The sequence below is a fragment of the Brassica napus genome, chromosome C9, assembly GCF_020379485.1.
Source record: "Brassica napus cultivar Da-Ae chromosome C9, Da-Ae, whole genome shotgun sequence".
NCBI lineage: Eukaryota > Viridiplantae > Streptophyta > Magnoliopsida > Brassicales > Brassicaceae > Brassica > Brassica napus.
Genome location: NC_063452.1, coordinates 23,617,135 through 23,635,259, shown reverse-complemented (window position 1 = coordinate 23,635,259; position 18,125 = coordinate 23,617,135). Strand labels below are relative to the sequence as shown.

The window sequence follows — 18,125 nt, the reverse complement described above, 5'->3', positions numbered from 1 at the left end:
GAGATAACAAACATGTGAGGGAAAATGTAAAGCGAACATGTCATTTGTCTTTGGTCCACCATATAGCTCATTAAACGTGACCAGTAAATTTATTCAACTAACAGTTTCACTGTTGTCAAAAAAAAAAAACAGTTTCACATTTTTTTCTTTAACATAACAGTTTCACATTTTTCAATACATCATTTTTATGAATCGAAAGTTGATTCGTAATAAACCATTCAATTTTAGGTAACCCATTCTCTTTGTTTTTATTTGGGACTATAATGGAATAAACTTTCAACTATTGATACATCCATATTTAAACCCTAAGTATTTTTATAATGAAATAAATTCTTAAGTAAAATCTGTTAGAAAAATCGACCCACTGATTTAACCAGATGTTTTTTTTTTTGTCATCTGTTAAATTATATTCATGAACCAGAAGAGTTCCAAAAGTATTACATCAGGGACAGATTTTTAGACACCACACAAAACACCGAAACCTATAACAACAACTCCTTCATTAAGTCGAAAGCCTTATAAGCACAAACACCCAAACCAACCAAAAAATTCCCAAAAACCTACTGCAGAGAACTAACCAGAGGAAAACTTTTTCTCACTCTCGAAGAACTCATGTAGCCATCTTGGACCTCCAGTTGCTACATATGAACTGAGACATCCTCCTTTAACTACACTTTGAGCAATGAGGAAAACACCTCTGTTGTTATCCCTGAATTCTTTCACCAATCTCCACCATTCTATTCTAACCAACCTTTCCATAATCAACCCAATTTTTCCTTTGAAATTTGGCTAAGCCTTCGGTCTTAAGATCATCTGACTTAGATCGCCATCGTCTATAGCAATTATCACTCGATCAAAGTGGTGATCAGCTATACTCTCAATGGCCCATACAAGCGCTTTCAATTTGGCCTCATGTAGATTCTTTATCAAATAAAAGGCTCTTTTGCTGTGTAATAATACTTTACCTTTATGATCTCTTATCACCCAAGCCTCACCTCCCACCTGGTTACGATTTGACCAACCTACTCCAATATTGCACTTCACCCAACCTCTGGGAGGAGGAGACCACTTTTTCTGCGCTTCCAATGCTTCCTTCCTTTGAGCCTCTTCTAACCTCTGTTCATGCATCTGAGCTAAACTCCATAACTCAGATTCCTCAAAAGTTTTTCCAATCATCTCCATCAAATTGGATTGTTTACCTTCAAACAAAAGATTGTTCCTATTTTTCCAAAGGAACCAAATCAACCAAGGCATAACATTAATCACCCTTTGAGGCATCGTCTTGTTGGACTCTAAGGAGAAGAGGTAGTGAAAGTTGGAATAATGGGAGATCCAGTCAAATCCCTGTTCTGGAACCGGTACATTCGCAAGAGCCCATACCTGACGAGCAATGGGACAGGTGAATAGAATGTGGTTTATCGACTCAACTTGGAATCCACAAGCCTGACAACAGGGATCCATTTTAATTCCTCTCTTAACCAATATCTCCCCTGCAGAAATCGCATTACTCAGAGCACGCCAAAAGAAATTTTTTATCTTGGGAGGAGCCTTAAGTTTTCACGCTGCCGCTTTCAATCCATTCAATGAAGGTAAGGCTTCAGCTTCCTTTATCTCCTCACTCTTTGTCACTCTATTTTTCAACCAATAACCAGACTTGACCGAGTAACCACCATGCTTGTTGTGTTGCCAAACCTAGTAATCATCCACTTCAAAGACCGGCTTCATTGCTAAGATTCTAGTTACATCTTCCTCATAGAACAGATCATGTAGAGTATTAAGATTCCAACATCTGTTATCTTGATCGATTAGCTTATCAACACTCAAAAGAAGATCTACAAATATGTTCTTCATTAACTGTCTCCTTAGCACATCACCTTCAATCCAAGCATCAACCCACACAGCCACAGACTTACCATTTCCAATCTTTTTCTTCAGACCCATAACCAATAATTCTTTCCCAAACTGAATGCTGCGCCATGCATAAGACGGCTGAGAGCCATTTTTCGCATCTAAGAACTGCTTGTTTGGAAAATATCGGCTCTTGAAGACTCTCGCAAGCAAAGAATCTGGATCATTAAGAATACGCCACGCTTTCTTTGCCAATAGAGCTTGATTGAAGCTTTGAAGATCCTTAAACACCAATCCTCCTTGATCTTTTGCAAGAGATAATTTCGACCAACTTAGCCAATGCATCTTCCTCTTATGCTCAAGCGCATTCCACCAAAAATCAGCCATCGCTTTAGTCAGGTTCTCACACAAAGTCTTGGTCAATTTGAAACACGACATCGCATAGATAGGCATCGCCATTGCCACTGCCTTGATCAAGATCTCCTTACCACCCAAAGATAACTGTTTGATGAACCACCCCGATAGACGATCCTTGAGTCTATCATATATATACGCCAGCATCTCAGTCTTTGATCCACTGAAACATTCCGGTAACCCCAAATAGGACCCTGACCCTCCTTCCTTCTGGATACCAGTGACTCCTCTTATGGTTTCTTTTATGCTTTCCGGAACTTTAGCTCCAAAGGTGATAGCCGATTTAGCAATGCTAACTTGCTGACCTGTAGCTCTTTCATATACCTTTAGAATTCTCATCAGCTCTTCAGCTTGTACAACCTCCGCTCTGCAAATCAGCAGGCTATCATCTGTAAAGAGCAAGTGATGAATCATTGGCCCTTCATCTGTAAATCTGATACCATGGATCTTCTCGTCCCTCACCGCCATCTCCATCATATGAATCAAACCTTCCGTACATAGAATGAAGAGAAACGGTGACAAAGGATCGCCTTGCCTAAGCCCTCTTTCTGGTCTGATACACCCAAACGCATGGTTATTGATCAGCGTCGAGAAGGTCACCGAGGAAACGCAGAATATCACTCTATCAACCCAAGACTCCACAAATCCCATTGCCCTGAGGAGAGCTCGCAAGTAACTTCATTCTACTCTGTCGTAAGCCCTAGACATGTCTGATTTTATGGCCATAAATTGCGAAGCAATCTTCTCATTCGTCCTCAATGCGTGTACCATCTCGTGAGCAATCAAGATGTTATATGTAATCAACCTCTCTTCCACGAACGCCAATTGAGTTGGGGAGACTAGATCAGGGAGTAGTGGCTTCATCCTTCCCACAATAATCTTTGATATGATTTTGTAAAGGACAGAGCAGAGACTGATGGGACGCAGATCAGACATGAGGACCGGATCTATCACCTTAGGCAACAAGCAAAAATGTGTATAGTTCCATTCTCTTGGGAAGGTTCCATGCACAAAGAAATTCATCACTTCTTCTGTGACTTGATTGCCAATGATAGGCCAATACTTCTGAAAGAATAAGCCCGACATACCATCGGGTCCTGGTGCACTGACTGGGTTAATCGCAAAAACCGCGTCTCTTACTTCTTCATTCGAAACTTCTCTTGTCAGCATTTCGTTCATCGCGGCAGAAACCTTTCCAACATATCCTTCGAAGAGCTGATCAAAGTTGCCATCACTCTCCGCTTTGAACAGTCTATTGAAATAATCCGTTGCTACCTGTGCCTTTGCTGCCTCTGAGAATTGCATCTGACCTTTCTCATCCAACAGTTTGTCAATTCTCTTTCTTGCTCTACCGGCTTTGACAGATGCGTGATAGTATCTTGTGTTGAGATCTCCCTTCGTGGTCCATTTATCTTTACACTTCTGACGCCAATACTTCTCTTCCTCTTTATAGGCATTGATCAACTCAGCTTTAGGAAAGTTAACCCTTACTCCAGAAGGAAAGCTTTTAGACTGTTCTGCTTCTAACGCTATTTGAAGTTGCGTTATCTTATCCCTTGAGTTCATATTCACTTTCTTCTTCCACCTACTCAGATATTTGCGACAACTCTTCAATTTATCTGAAACTGTCGCACCAAAAAAGGCATGATTTGTAAGCCAGGCCTTTTTGATTTCCTCTTTCACCCCTGGTTTGTTAAGAAACCTTCCATCAAACTTGAAGCTACCCCTATACGAGTCAGCAGAAGTGAGTAGCTTAACAAGAACTGGCCTATGGTCGGAGCCTCTTTTATCCAAGAAGATCTGATTCGATGCTGGAAAGAGATTCATCCATTTCTTGTTTCCAAAGCATCTATCCAATCTACTTTGAATCCACTTCAGCCATCTCAAACCTCCCCAAGTTAGGTTGTTTCCTGATGATTGAAGTTCCACCATTTCACACACAGAGATCATGTCGTTGAAGGGTTGAAAAGATTTCTCACTACGTCTCGGCCCTCCAATTTTTTCATCATTGTTCCTTATGTCGTTGAAGTCTCCTAACATGCACCACACTTCATTTCTATGAGCTCCAATCCGAGAAAGTTTCTCCCATAACTTCGGTCTGTTTTTCTTGATTGGCTCCCCATAGATACAAGAAACAAAAAATGATTCATTCCCCATCTGTACACCGAAATCTACCAAGTGTTTATCCACATACTTAAAGAAAATATTTACACTACTTTTCCACAAAAGAGCCAAACCACCACTGAAACCATTCGGATTCACTGTCATTATCCTATCATATCCTAACCATTCCTGCAGGTCCACCAACTCATCTCTGCCTTGCTTAGTTTCCATCAGAAATAAAATATCCGGGAAATGCTCTTTTCTCATCTCCCGCAACCTCGGAATCACCAGATCTTGTGCACGGCCCAATCCCTGGCAATTCCAGATAGCCATTCAGATATTGGGCGGTCCCTCAATTGGGACCACCAATGGTTTCTTAAACCTTGCAGAGCTTTGAGATGGCTCGACATCATCATCTGCCTTCCTCTTTGTTTCATTAATCATCCCTTCTCCCACTTTTTTCCCCGGTTTGGTCGATCCTTTCGCAATTCCTTTCCCATTAGCTTTTCTAGTAAAAGTGCTCGGGCACCTCCTTTTGTTTGTCTTCTTCATGGTGGTCCCGGAAGCACTATTTTCATTGAAACCAATGCTATAACCCGTTGAACCCTCCTGAATAAAAACTGACTGAACAGACTCCGCAGACACCTCTTTGCTCTCCATCTGACTGAGAACTTTGCCTGAATTAAGCACCCTCGTTCCCGCCTTAAAAGCACTAGCCATAAGCTTTTCTGAGGGTTGGATTCGATCATCTTTGGCATTGAAATCAAAGACCACTCCCTTTCCTTTATCGAGAAAGTTTGATACAATTGAGGAGCCTCTAATCTCAAAACAAATTTCTGACCCAAGGAATCATCTTCCAACTCCTTAAGAGACTTCTAAACTCGTTCTTCCCTCGCCATTTTCTCTGGCCCATCAGCTGATTTGATGTAGATCCTCATTTTATCCAATACTTCTTCAGCAATCTTAGGTTGGGCAAATCTCCAAAATAGCACATTTCTAAGTTTATATCACAAAAATAGCACTCAAAAACTAAAATGACCAAAATAGCACCTTTCTAAGTTTATCCTTTGAAAATTTTAATTTTTTTTATTTTTCAAAATTTGAAATCTTATCCCCAAAACCTCATTTCTCAACTCTAAACCCTAAACCCTAAACTCTAAACCCTAAACCCTAAACCATAAACCCTAAACCCTAAACTCTAAACCCTAAACCCTAAAATCTAAACCCTAAACCCTAAACTCTAAACCCTAAACCATAAACCCTAAACCCTAAATCCTAAACCCCACCCTTTAACTCTAAACCCTAAGTTTGTGACTTTTGATAAAACATTAAGTGTTATTTTTGTGACTTTTGACCTTGAGTGCTAGTTTGGGAACATAAACTTGATTTAGTGCTATTTTTGTCTTTTTCTCTCTTAGGTTTTCCGGAAAGATTATCAATATCCATGAGTTTATAAGGCACTAAGCCGAATAAGGGATCATTGATATCCATTGATGGATCCACCTTAAGTTTACTATTCCCCAACGCTTGACAATCTATTCCAACACCCTTGAGATTCGACAGACTACCAAAAGGACACACCTCCTGTTCATGTGTAAGTCTTTGACACGTATAACATCTCTTTTGTAGCCTTTCGTAATCATACAGAATATTAACTTCTTCGCCTCCCGTAATCGTCACTTTCTTAGCTCTTCTCAACGGCCTTGAGACATCAAACTTCACTAGCACCCGCACATAATCCTTTGTCTGAGCCTTCTCCGGGTCGAAAGGGACTTCCACCACCTCACCAGCGAATTTGCCTAAGTCGTGTATGGCTTCCGGAGTGTAGTGATTCACTGGAATATTTCTCATCTGCACCCATACATGAAGAAACTTCAGGTAGTCTGCCGGTGGCCTCTCCACCCATCTCTCAAGCGCTATAGACCACATATTACTGGTATGAGGTCCACGATGTAACACATCCAACAGATCCCTTTCATATTTGAAGATGAACTGAAATCTATCTTTGGATAGAGCTACACCTCTGACTCTATCATATAACTGTCATTTTCTTGGCATATCCAAAATTAGATCAGTCATCTTCTGACACTGCGGATTCAACAATCTTCCAGTTAGACTCAAGGAGTTTCTCTCCGTAGAATAATACTCCGGTCTATCTGGGAGAACATACGGCTTTTCATCTTCCTCCAGTGACATCTCTGTAAGTGCTCTATCTAGATTCTCTGCCATAATTCCAATAGATTCCAACCAATAACACCACCACTTGTTACCCCACTTCCTTTCTTAACTCACAACGAAGATATCACAATTGAAGATCTCACGCACTGATTTTCTAAAAATTTCTTTTTTTTTGATAAGAACCCTAGATTAAACGTCTGAGATTGAAACTCAAAGATATTATCTGAAAAACGAACGGATAGGATACAAAGGGGAAAAGGTTCCCAGCCACTTGCCCAATTCTCGTGATTCTAAACGAGAGAGAAATTTTGCCAGCTTTATAAAAAAAAAACATTTAACCAGATGTTTAAACCCAAACAATTTTTTTTTGCCTTTTACCATTTGAATAGAAAAAAACGACGAGGCTTAGCACATAAACAATAAGTTTTTATTTAAAGCACACGTAGTCTGGTTGCTAGATACTTGACTTGGCAAATTCATCATTTATCCGATAAGTAATCCAGTTTAGGTTTTTAAAAATATTTATTATTTAAAATTTTGATAAAATCCGTAAAGAATCTTTAAACCCTGCAAATTCCGCTCTTGATTAAACCACTGGACAAACTAGTAATAATTTTTATTTATTTTTTTCTTAAATTTTTTAAATTTATATTATTAAAATCTGTGTTGTATTCCAAACCAAAAAGTAGGTTTTCATTTTTTTAGGTTTTTCGTTAACGTATTGTCTTTTTTTTATATAACTTTGGTGTGATCTCAAATGCATTATAGGTCCAAGAACTAATCACCAAAATGGCCATAGAAATCCATGTTTTCTTGTCAATGAATGACTAAGGGGAATCGAACCCAAGACAGAAGCTCCGGCTGAAACTCCTTTACCACTAGATCAAAACCACTTGGTTAACGTATTGTCTTAAGTTTTTATTTAAAGCACACGTAGTCTGGTTGCTAGGTACTTGACTTGGCAAATTCATCATTTATCCGATAAGTAATCCAGTTTAAATTTTTAAAAATATTTATTATTTAAAATTTTGATAAAATCCGTAAAGAATCTTTAAACCCTACAAATTCCGCTCTTGATTAAACCACCGGACAAACTATTAATAATTTTTATTTATTTTTTTCTTAAATTTTTTAAATTTATATTATTAAAATCTGTGTTGTATTCCAAACCAAAAAGTAGGTTTTCATTTTTTTAGGTTTTTCGTTAACGTATTGTCTTTTTTTTTTTATAACTTTGGTGTGATCTCAAATGCATTCTAGGTCCAAGAACTAATCACCAAAAGGGCCATAGAAATCCATGTTTTCTTGTCAATGAATGACTAAGGGGAATCGAACCCAAGACAGAAGCTCCGGCTGAAACTTCTTCACCACTAGATCAAAACCACTTGGTTAACGTATTGTCTTACTCTGCTACCGTGGAATTATTTTTCATTAGATGATGTGATTTGTATAATTTTATTTTTGTTATTGACAAGACAACCTATTATAATTTTGATGTTTTATTTTTGGTTTATTTCAGATTGAACTCCTAATTTGTTATAAACATTGTAATTTCAATTATTTTAAAATATTTTTATGAGAAATTAAAATTATAAGGGAAAACAAATATCTTGTAGTTTTTAATAAAATTCTTGCCGGTATATTGTTCCGTAGATGCATTTTTTTCCTTTTTAATATATTATTATTTTATTACATTTAAATTGTATAAAGAAGAAAAAATGATAGGTTATAAACGTTGTATAGACGGAGAGAGTTAACTTTTCTAACAGACTAGGGAATTGCCAGTGTGCAAACGCGGAATCGTGGACAAAGTTTTTGTTTCATCTCAATATTTGTTAGGATTATTGTAGCTGTGAATTTTGCGTTTTGGGTTGATCATTGTTTTTCAAGTTTTTTTATTGTTATAGGGTTAGAGTTGTGATGATGAACTGTATATGTATTGTTCTCCACTCATGAAAGACTAAACTGTGTTACTAATGTGATTGATATAGTTCGTGGTGTTGCTTGATGTATCACTGAGACTTATTGTTTGTTTGTCTTTTTAATTTGTTACTTATACTGTTGAGATTACATAGATTATATTAAAGTTGTTGTGAGTACCTTTTATTTCTCGATATTTTTTTCTCCAGTTTAGTTGTGTAAGTTGTGTGTATTAAGTAATATTTTTTTAATTCTTATTATCTTGGTTATATGTTTTTTTTATTTTTAAACTTGTTGCTTTTACCCGACATTTAAAACAAATACATGAAGACTTGTAGAAATAACTATAAAATGAGTGACAATTAGTATTTGGGCATTAATGAGTTTTAAACGAATATATGTATTTCTCATAAGAAGACAATAGCATTGTCTTGTTGACATTAAGCATATAAGCTAGTTTCATATATAAGATAAGAGGAGTGAACAGGTGAAGATGTTGTTGCCGCTTTTGTGTTTGTTGGGATTGTCTCTTGTATCTCCTGGTGTGGATGTGTTTGTTTCTCTTTTATTTGATGGGTAATATGTAAACAAAAATCATTGTTAGTTGTTTTTATCAGAGTTTGTAAGTTGCTCTGCTTTTTTGTTTAGGTAGTTTCACTGATCTTGTTTGTCGTCTTCGTAAACATCTGCGAAAGTAAGTTTGTAAATTGTTAAATAGCTGACCGTATAGTTTGTCTTTGTTTAGCTGGCTTAATGTATGTGTCGTTGAGTTTTAGTTGAGTTGATTGTTTTGGTATATTTGTTTTGAAGTTTATTTGTAAGATTAGACAAAAAGAGAGGTGATCATTAATGATTCGTCTTTTTTGGGATTCTAGTTTTTGGTGTTTTGATTGTTTGGGTTATTGTGGTTTCTTTTAAGGTGTAAAATAAAGATTTGTGTAAAATTAGATTGATAAGTAAGGGGGATAAATAGACGACCACAAATCTTGAGTAGGAAATGTTTTTGATTATTGATGTTAGAACAATATAGACAGTAATATAATGGAAATTATGTGTTGATTGTTTCTTACAGATCAATGAGAAGACGGATAACGATTCGAGTTGTTTCTTTGGTGAGGTCAGAGCCCTGGACAAAACAGATTTGTCTAACCACATCTGCGAGTTTAAATATCAGATATGATATCGAAACATAATATAAACTCAGATGCAATATGATAATATACCTGGGAGTTCTAGGTTTGTGTTCGCAATAACTTGGAGATTGTCGAACATAATCTTGACTGGAGATTGATCTCAGGAGCACCTGTGATGACTTCATCAATAATGGTTAGTGAGATGAAACGAATGAGGAATGAATGATCAGTTATCTTGTACATGCTTGAGTACCTAGCAACCTTAAAAAGATCGACTTTCACAATGGAATCTGCTTTCAAAGATGACATGTAATGATTAGCACGTCCGACGGGAGTATACCCATGAATCATGGAATCTGCAAATAATATTATTTAACAAAGAATCAGGAAATCAATTAAAAAAATTATGTTAAATAAGTGTGATAGATCGAAGATTAACTTACCTTTTCATCAAGGAAGAGAACCGTGATTCTCAAACTCCTTGTCTTTATTGAAATTCAGGAAATCCCATAAGCGGTGGAAGCCGGAGGCTATGCTCTGACTACTACGACCAAGACGGAGAAACTCGAAGGTTGAGTGACGGACGCTGGGACGCCGGTTTGAGGAACTGGAGAGGCAGATAGAAACATTTTCGAGAAGATGGTTAAAACTAAGAGGAATCAATGAGTTTTGTGGAGATGCAAATTTGATTCATCAAAGATGAGAATCATATATATATATATATAGGGTTTACAGAGGGGCTACAAATCAGGAACATTTATGATCAAGCGATTTAAGATGGGGACATGAAGAGTTCACCGGTGAAAAAATAGATTACGAACAGACACATGACGCAACTCTGTAACTTAGACTTGTTTGAGACAATGATGAAAAAAAGCCAAACTCATGTTAAACGACAACAGTTTACAATATGAGAAAACTATAATTGTTGCAAACTTGAACCTTTTTCATATAACGTGATGAATCCCATTTAAAAATGAAACCCATAAGACACTTGTAGGTCCGACCCTCGGAAGAAGCCGAAGAAGTAAAGGCTGCCGACCTTCATAAATATATATTAGATTAACCCATCAATGTACAAAGTATTATTTAGCTTAGTGGTATAAATGTTGGTGTTTATATCTCAATAACCTGGGTTCGAGCCATGGGCTTGACACTTTTTCACACTTTTTAAAAATGAGATCCACAAAATACTGACGTGGCGCGCTGAGGAGTGAGCAAAAACTCAACTATTATAATATATATATATAAATATATATATTTACTTAAGGATTTATTCCATTACAAAAATACTCAAAGGTTCAAATATGGATGAACAAATAGCTGAAGGTTTATTCCATTAAATTTCCTTATCTTATATATTAAAACATAATTCACAACCTTGCTTCATGTGTGATTTTTTTTAAAAAATAGACCTAATGGAACTATTTCTAGAAGATCATGTTACATTTAATCTCTTATCTTATCATTTAAATTATGGGTCTACCATAAATTTGTATTGAGCTATCAATAATTGAATTTAAACAATAGACGATCCATTGGATTTATAGATAATATAAATTAAAATGATATAATTTAATTTTGTAATACTATATCTTCATATGTTAATTATTTAAATATTTGTCGATGTTAACTTTTAAAATTATAAAGATTTTTTCAAATAACAAAAAATCATATTATCTAACAATGATTAATCTTTACTACCTTAAACCAATGAAAATAAATTTTAAACTATATAGTTTATTTTAAAAGTTAACCAAAAACTAAATGTTTAATTATTTAATGATAATATAAATCTATGAAGCGAAAAGTTTTATTTTTTAAAAACTTTCTAAATTTGTGAAATGTTATAATATCTTTGAATATGACAATAAAACAATATTTTACTAATCTTTATATATATAGTTACGATTTTAATAATGAAATAATAATCTGAAGAATATATATATATATAAGAAGATACAAATACATGTGAAAATTTGAAATAATCTATTCAATGGAAAAAATATACCATAAACTTATTATGTTTTAAAAATTGATATACACGTATATATTATAATATATATATCAATTTAGAATTGAAAACAAAATGTTTATATAAAAATAAAGAAAAACAAAAATTCACGCGGTTGCTACTGCGCGGATCGAGATCTAGTTTATTTTTAGAAATATTGATTGTTGATTATGATTTCGGGTAACCCCGTCTCAGTTAAACCTTCTAAAACAATTAATAAGACCAATAGGTCGTAAGACTAATTAAAACATTGGTTTGATTAAGAGAATCGGTAAAATGTCATCATTTGGACATTTTCTTCAATAGTAAATTCACAATCAGTATTTTATTTTATATTATTTTTAAACCAGAGAGCACAGGAAGGAAGGGAGCATGAGATAGATAAATAGCTTTATCTCTTTCCTGCAACGTAGCAAATAACGCTAAAAACAGAGGAAGTGAGAGAAGACAAACATGGTGAGACAGGAGGAGATATAGGTGAACGCGCAAATCAAGATATAAAAAAGAGACCTTCATTTTTAAAAAAAATTCTGTGTGAATTTTGACTAAAATCTTTTTGAAAAAAGGGAAGGAGGATAGGGTCGTGCGTGTCAACGAGAGGAGGTGCTGGACGAGATGCCTCCTCAGCCACGGCGGCGAGGAGGCTCCCGTCTCAGCACCTAAGCGGAAGCCTAACCTCTTCTGGCTACGCCGCCGGAGATCCTCCGGGGCTTTTCAAGTCAAAGCCACGTACTCCCGTTGACCTCGTCCGACAGACGCGCGATCTCCTTCTCTACGCCGATCGCTCCAACTCCTCCTCTTTGCCTGATTCCAAACGCCATGAAAAGGTCTCTCTCTCTCTCTCTATCGATTCATCTTGTTTATTGGCTCCCAAAATTGTAGTGGTTAATATATGTATAAAACAATTTAGCTTCTTAAAACATAAATTACTATATAGTAATCATTTAAAAAGCCTTATAAGATCTCAGGTTGGTCGATGATGATGATAGTTAGTTTTAAAGAAAGGTAATAATTTGATTTGTAGATGGCGGAGCTAAGCCGGAACATCCGTGATATGAAGTTCATTCTCTATGGAAACAGCGAGGCCGAGCCTGTTGCTGAAGCTTGTGCACAGCTGACTCAAGAGTTCTTTAGAGAGGATACTCTACGCCTCTTCATTACCTGTCTCCCTATTCTCAACTTGGAGGTAAACTAACAATTCCTTTTTTTTTCCCATATGAACTTTGAGATTTTGATTAAGAAAAAAATCTCGTCTTTTTTTTTTTTTATTTGTATTAGACTAGGAAAGATGCTACGCAAGTTGTTGCAAATCTACAGAGGCAGCAAGTCAATTTTAAGTTGATTGCTTCTGATTATCTTGAAGCCAACGTTGATCTCATGGATGTTTTGATACAAGGGTGAGTGTTACTGTAACCGGTTTAATAGTTTTCCAAATTAAGAGAATCTTTTTTTTTTTTATATAGTTTTCCATGTTTTGTGGCAGCTGTGAGAACTTAGACATGGCTTTACATTATGGTGCTATGTTTAGGGAGTGCATCCGCCATCAGATTGTTGCCAAGTGAGTCAAAATCACTCCTTTCTCTCCAGTTTCCACAACTTGTGATGTGATTATTATCTCTTCAGAGATGTTAGTCTCTTCACTAACATTATTTCCTCCTTTGGATTCAGATATGTTTTGGAGTCTGAGCACGTGAAGAAGTTCTTTGATTACATACAGCTTGCTAACTTTGACATTGCTGCCGATGCAGCTGCTACTTTTAAGGTTCTTAAAAATATATTAACATTTTCGCTTGTATCTTTTTCCTGCTGCCACTATCAAGTGTCCAACATGCAATGATAATAGTAACTCCCACTGTAATATGTTTTTTTTTAACAGGAGCTGCTTACTAGGCATAAGTCTACCGTTGCCGACTTTCTCACCAATAATGAAGAATGGGTAAGCTTTTTCTAACAACGTTTTGATTCATGCCCTGAAGATGAATTCTGAGTATAGTTTTCTCAAACGTTTTTGGGTTTGGCAGTTCTTCGCGGACTACAACTCAAAGCTTCTTAAATCAGTTAATTATGTAACCAGACGGCAAGCTATTAAGGTAATAGGGTAATCTATACGAGAGTCTCTAAAACATTGAAACAATGAAATATTAGTGGGTGGTCAGTCTGATGTATGTAGTGTTTTTTTTTTTTTTTTTTTTTGTAAATGTTAAACAGTTATTGGGTGATATATTACTGGATCGATCAAATTCAGCTGTGATGACGAAATATGTGAGCTCAATGGATTACTTAATGATTCTCATGAATCTTCTGATAGTATGACACTTTACCCTAATGCCCTCTTCAAATCTTTTGACCTTGATGATAATAGTTTGGGAAATAAACTCATTCCCTTTGAATTACGTACAGGAGTCTAGCAAGAGCATCCAGATAGAAGCATTCCACGTTTTCAAGGTATGATTCTTGTATCTTAAAGAAGTTAAACGTAATGATCGTCAGCAATGATGATTGTTTAAATGTCGGTCCAACTGATTGTACTCTGAGATTATCATCATTGTTGCGCAGCTGTTTGTGGCGAACCAAAACAAGCCTGCAGAGATAGTCAACATTCTGGTGACTAACAGAAGCAAGCTTCTTAGATTGTTGGCTGATTTGAGACCAGACAAAGGTATTAAAAGTCCGGTTTTGTTTTTGATCCTTTTCCTCCTTACTAACGCTTTGTTTGGGCCATCTTGTTTTGTTTGCAGAGGATGAGAGGTTTGAAGCAGACAAAAGTCAGGTCTTGAGAGAAATTTCATCCCTTGAGCCGCTAGTTCTTGCATGAACCAACCAACAGATATCGTTCTTCCTTTCCTTTTTAAACATTCCAAAGACATTTTTGGAGGTTCGAAGTTTGTTCTTTTAGGTAAACCAATCTCTTTCACTTTCTCTTACACACACACACACATACAGACAAGATATTTATTTGATTTGTGTAATCACTTGTACACTTTTCACTGTTGATGAAATAAAATGGCTTTGTTTATAAGTTCACATGTACACATCATGAAGGTGTAAGTGAGCATCAAGAGACTCGCCTTCCAACAACTTTCAAACATCAAATGTATTAATTTAATTTACGAATACATGTAGAAATTAACCAACAAAACCGATAAATAACCAAAATTTCACTCTCTAACCTCTACTACCAACCATCTCTATGCCCTATTGAGACGGACCATTGTTTCCAAGCTGAGACGTCTTATCAAGTAAAGGCTTCGAGCATGGCAGAAACTAAGCCCAGCGTTCTGACGATAGCGGTGTAAGCGTTTCTCCACTGCTTCTCAGGGCTCAAGATGTCTAACCCTTTGAAAACGTTCACCACTGCAAGAATGATCACGGTATAGCCGATGGTGTGGTGGTAGATGTTCCCGTAAACTCTGTACTTGTGCTCTGGTTTAGGTCTTAGAAACAAAGCAAACACCTAACGTGTACCACAAGCAACTCTGTTATGCAAACATTTTGATGAGAAGTTAAGCACTCACTGTTACGTTTAAAACCTAATTGAACTGTTGCAAGGCAGAAGATAGCGATACCGATAGCACGGTGAGCGCTAAACTGAATCCCGGCTGATTCCCCGCCCAGCTTGAGACCTGTAGCCCAAGCTTGGAGTCTCCTGCTCCTGCTCCTGCTCCTGCTCCTCCACATCCTGATGCAGCGGAGAGGAGATTCAGAGTGGAAACAGAGCGGATATTTTTGCCAGAAGTTGGATGAGACAGAAGACTGGTCCCGGAGAGAGAGCCATCTTGCCACACAGTGTTAATGTTCCCGCCATTGGAAACAGGAAGACTCAGAGTTGCGAAGATGATCATCTCGTTGTTTTGATAAGTAGCAGATAACTCAGAGACGTTGAAACTCAGGTCACCTTCTTGGAGACTCGTCTGGTAGCTGCTGACGGGTGAAGTGTAAGCCCTAACACTGCCATCTGGTTGTGGATAAGCTACAATGGCTTGAGCTCCGACCATGCCTGTGGAAGTGGGGTTCACTGCCCATGCCACCCATTTCTTGGAGGTGAGATCTGTGTGGCGATAAGCTACTTGGAGATTGCCGGAAGAAGAGTTGTAAGTGTAGTGGATGAAGGAATCAAGAACATGGAGGTCGTTACATGACTCAAAGAGATTTTCGCTGGAGAATTTGTAGTTGGAACATGTCTGAGCCAAGGCGAGTTTAGTGATGATAAAGATGAAAACAGAGAGATAGAGGAGGAGATTTGAAGATTTGGCCATGGATATTAGGAAAACTCTTGAGTTGAGAATGAGTATGAATTAAGGAGAAGAAAGGAGGAGGAGGAGGAGTTTAAGTATGAAAAGAAAGTGGGACAAGTAGGGTTAGGTTTGTTAGTTAACCTGTCTACTTAAGAATCTCTAATTTTCTTCACGGTCACACAATCACACTTGTCCTGTTTCTTTTTTTTTTTTTGAGAAAGAACTTGTCCTGTTTCTTTCCTTTCTTAATAAGTTTGATATCTAATTTTTATTTTATTGTTCATCAATCGATTGCAATGTTGAACTAGTACCAACTTAAAGATTCTAAAAACATTATAAGTGAAGTGTTTTATTTCCGAGAAAGGGTTGACGTGTAATGTTCTCTTCCTTAACTCCTGCGTAAAGACCAAGAAATCTAGATATAGCAAATTAGTATAAAAGTGAAAAATATACTATATGCATGCATGAACTATTGGGTCTTCAGTCTTCGTACAGAAACCAATTTTTTTTTAAATATATATATCGTCTAATAAGCTTTATGAGTTTGAAATTTCGTTGATTACATTGGACAGCAAAAAGGCGCCATCAACTCTCAGAAAGGTAGCGCTACTCACTCACTCATATACAACGTTTGGAGACAACGCAACGAGGCAGTGCACCACAGAGGCTTTGCAACATTGCAGACAACCTTCAAGACTATAGACAGGGACATCTGCAACACCATCACTGCACGAAAGGATAGAAGGAATTTCAATTCCCTCATGACTTTATAGATCCTGTGACTCTTTTTGCATTGGATCACATTCAAAGTATTCTCCTTGTTTTTTATTTTATTTTTGGTAAAGAAACACATAATTACTAGGCTAATGTAACCTAAATATTTCATTTTATGATATTTACAGTTTTGCAAAAAAAAGAAAAAAAAAAGCAATGGAAGAACAACCTCTACAAAAAGAGGAAAAAAAGAAAAAAGAACAACCTCTACGAACTCATTTAAAATGTAAGAGACTTTAGAGCATGACTAGGGTTAGCCCGGGTAAATTTCTTCTTATAATTTTTAATTAATTTTAGCTTGTTTATTTTTTATAAAAGCATGTATATATATTATATCAAAATTGACTACCAAAAATATAAGTAATAATACGTAAATTAATTTATTATGTTGTCCAACAAATTTGAAATGAATAAACATCCACTTTTTTCTAAAAAATGTTTTTTTTTTTAAAAACAATCATATTTTAGCTTTTAAAATTAAAGATACAGTATATAGTTTTTTTAAATAAAATAATATATTAGTTTTCAAAATCAACTTTTCTAAAGATTTTATTTAGTGCTTTGTAAATAAATATATAGTAAAACAATTAAAGCTGAAGCAAAACAATTCACAGCTTATTTTATAAAGTAAAAACAAAAACAAAAACTACAGAACAACTAATCAACCTCTCACTCTTTGTTGTTTATTTATTATTTAAATTAACGGAAAGTGATGAATAGTCAATATTCTTAAGTTTCAGCTAAAATTTTTTGTTTCATATAAAACAATTGTTAAATCTACATTTAATTTAAATTTTTTTTATGTATTTAGAATTATTGATTTTACATTTTCAATTGCTGCCCTCTCTACAAAAAAATACAAACTGACATATATACAGGCTTTTTGCATTGTTTATTTCAAATGATAAATAATTCCATTTGTATAATTAATTTACGGCTATACAATATTGATTTGATACACTAACCAAAATTATTTTATCAAGGAGACTAAAAACTAAATTTTTTAGCTAAAGGTTAAGAAAATTTTTTCGATCAAATATCAACGGAATTAAGAGAAATGAAATTGCTTTACATGGTTTCTGATTAAAATAGATGATTTAAATCGGTTATTTTTACAAAACCAAACTATTTTATGATAAAGAATAAACTGAATAAAAATATCAAACAACAAAAATGCTATTTTTCTCAAAACCAGCTTATGGAAACACATTATAAATAAAAATAAAATACAAACCAAACTAATCCAAATTTTTTTTTTAAACACCACCCAAAAATTAGTCTTTAAATCATATAAACCGGACCATCACTCTGTAGATTTGGAAACATTACATAAAATTTAGAGTATAAAATAGGACTGTCGATGTTTTGCAAGTGCATATAATTATGCAATGAGTATGCAAAAGCATGCTAAAAAGGCAATATTATCTTAAAAACAAACTATGTTCTAAAAAAAAATCTTTAAAACAAACTCTTGTTAGTGTGAATAGCTCGGTCGGTATATGCTTT

The 18,125-nt window shown here is 35.7% G+C and overlaps 2 protein-coding genes and 1 pseudogene across 5 annotated transcripts; 1 reads left to right on the top strand and 2 right to left on the bottom strand.

Annotated features, from left to right (window-relative positions):
• Positions 1-789: 789 nt before the first annotated feature.
• LOC106417030 lies at positions 790-1,461 on the bottom strand. The gene has a single exon (XM_013857894.1). It carries the CDS (start codon positions 1,459-1,461, stop codon positions 790-792), a length of 672 nt encoding a protein of 223 aa, XP_013713348.1.
• Positions 1,462-5,847: 4,386 nt separating this feature from the next.
• LOC106416687 (putative MO25-like protein At5g47540) lies at positions 5,848-14,629 on the top strand. 4 transcript variants are annotated; one of them, XM_022710458.2, is made up of 14 exons: positions 5,848-5,959; positions 6,054-6,301; positions 6,436-6,565; positions 11,961-12,437; positions 12,635-12,796; positions 12,889-13,007; positions 13,094-13,168; positions 13,279-13,372; positions 13,487-13,546; positions 13,632-13,700; positions 13,819-13,917; positions 14,011-14,055; positions 14,167-14,269; positions 14,349-14,629. In XM_022710458.2, the coding sequence occupies exons 5-14, from the start codon at positions 12,635-12,637 to the stop codon at positions 14,423-14,425; spliced, it is 903 nt and encodes a 300-aa protein (XP_022566179.1). In that variant the 5' UTR covers positions 5,848-5,959; positions 6,054-6,301; positions 6,436-6,565; positions 11,961-12,437; the 3' UTR covers positions 14,426-14,629. The 4 variants fall into 4 exon arrangements, with proteins under 4 accessions (XP_022566179.1, XP_048624440.1, XP_048624439.1 ...); XM_048768483.1 differs by having other exon boundaries at positions 6,054-6,565; positions 11,961-12,087; positions 12,177-12,437; XM_048768482.1 differs by having other exon boundaries at positions 6,054-6,565.
• LOC106417984 lies at positions 14,605-16,948 on the bottom strand (annotated as a pseudogene).
• Between the last annotated feature and the right edge of the window lie 1,177 nt (positions 16,949-18,125).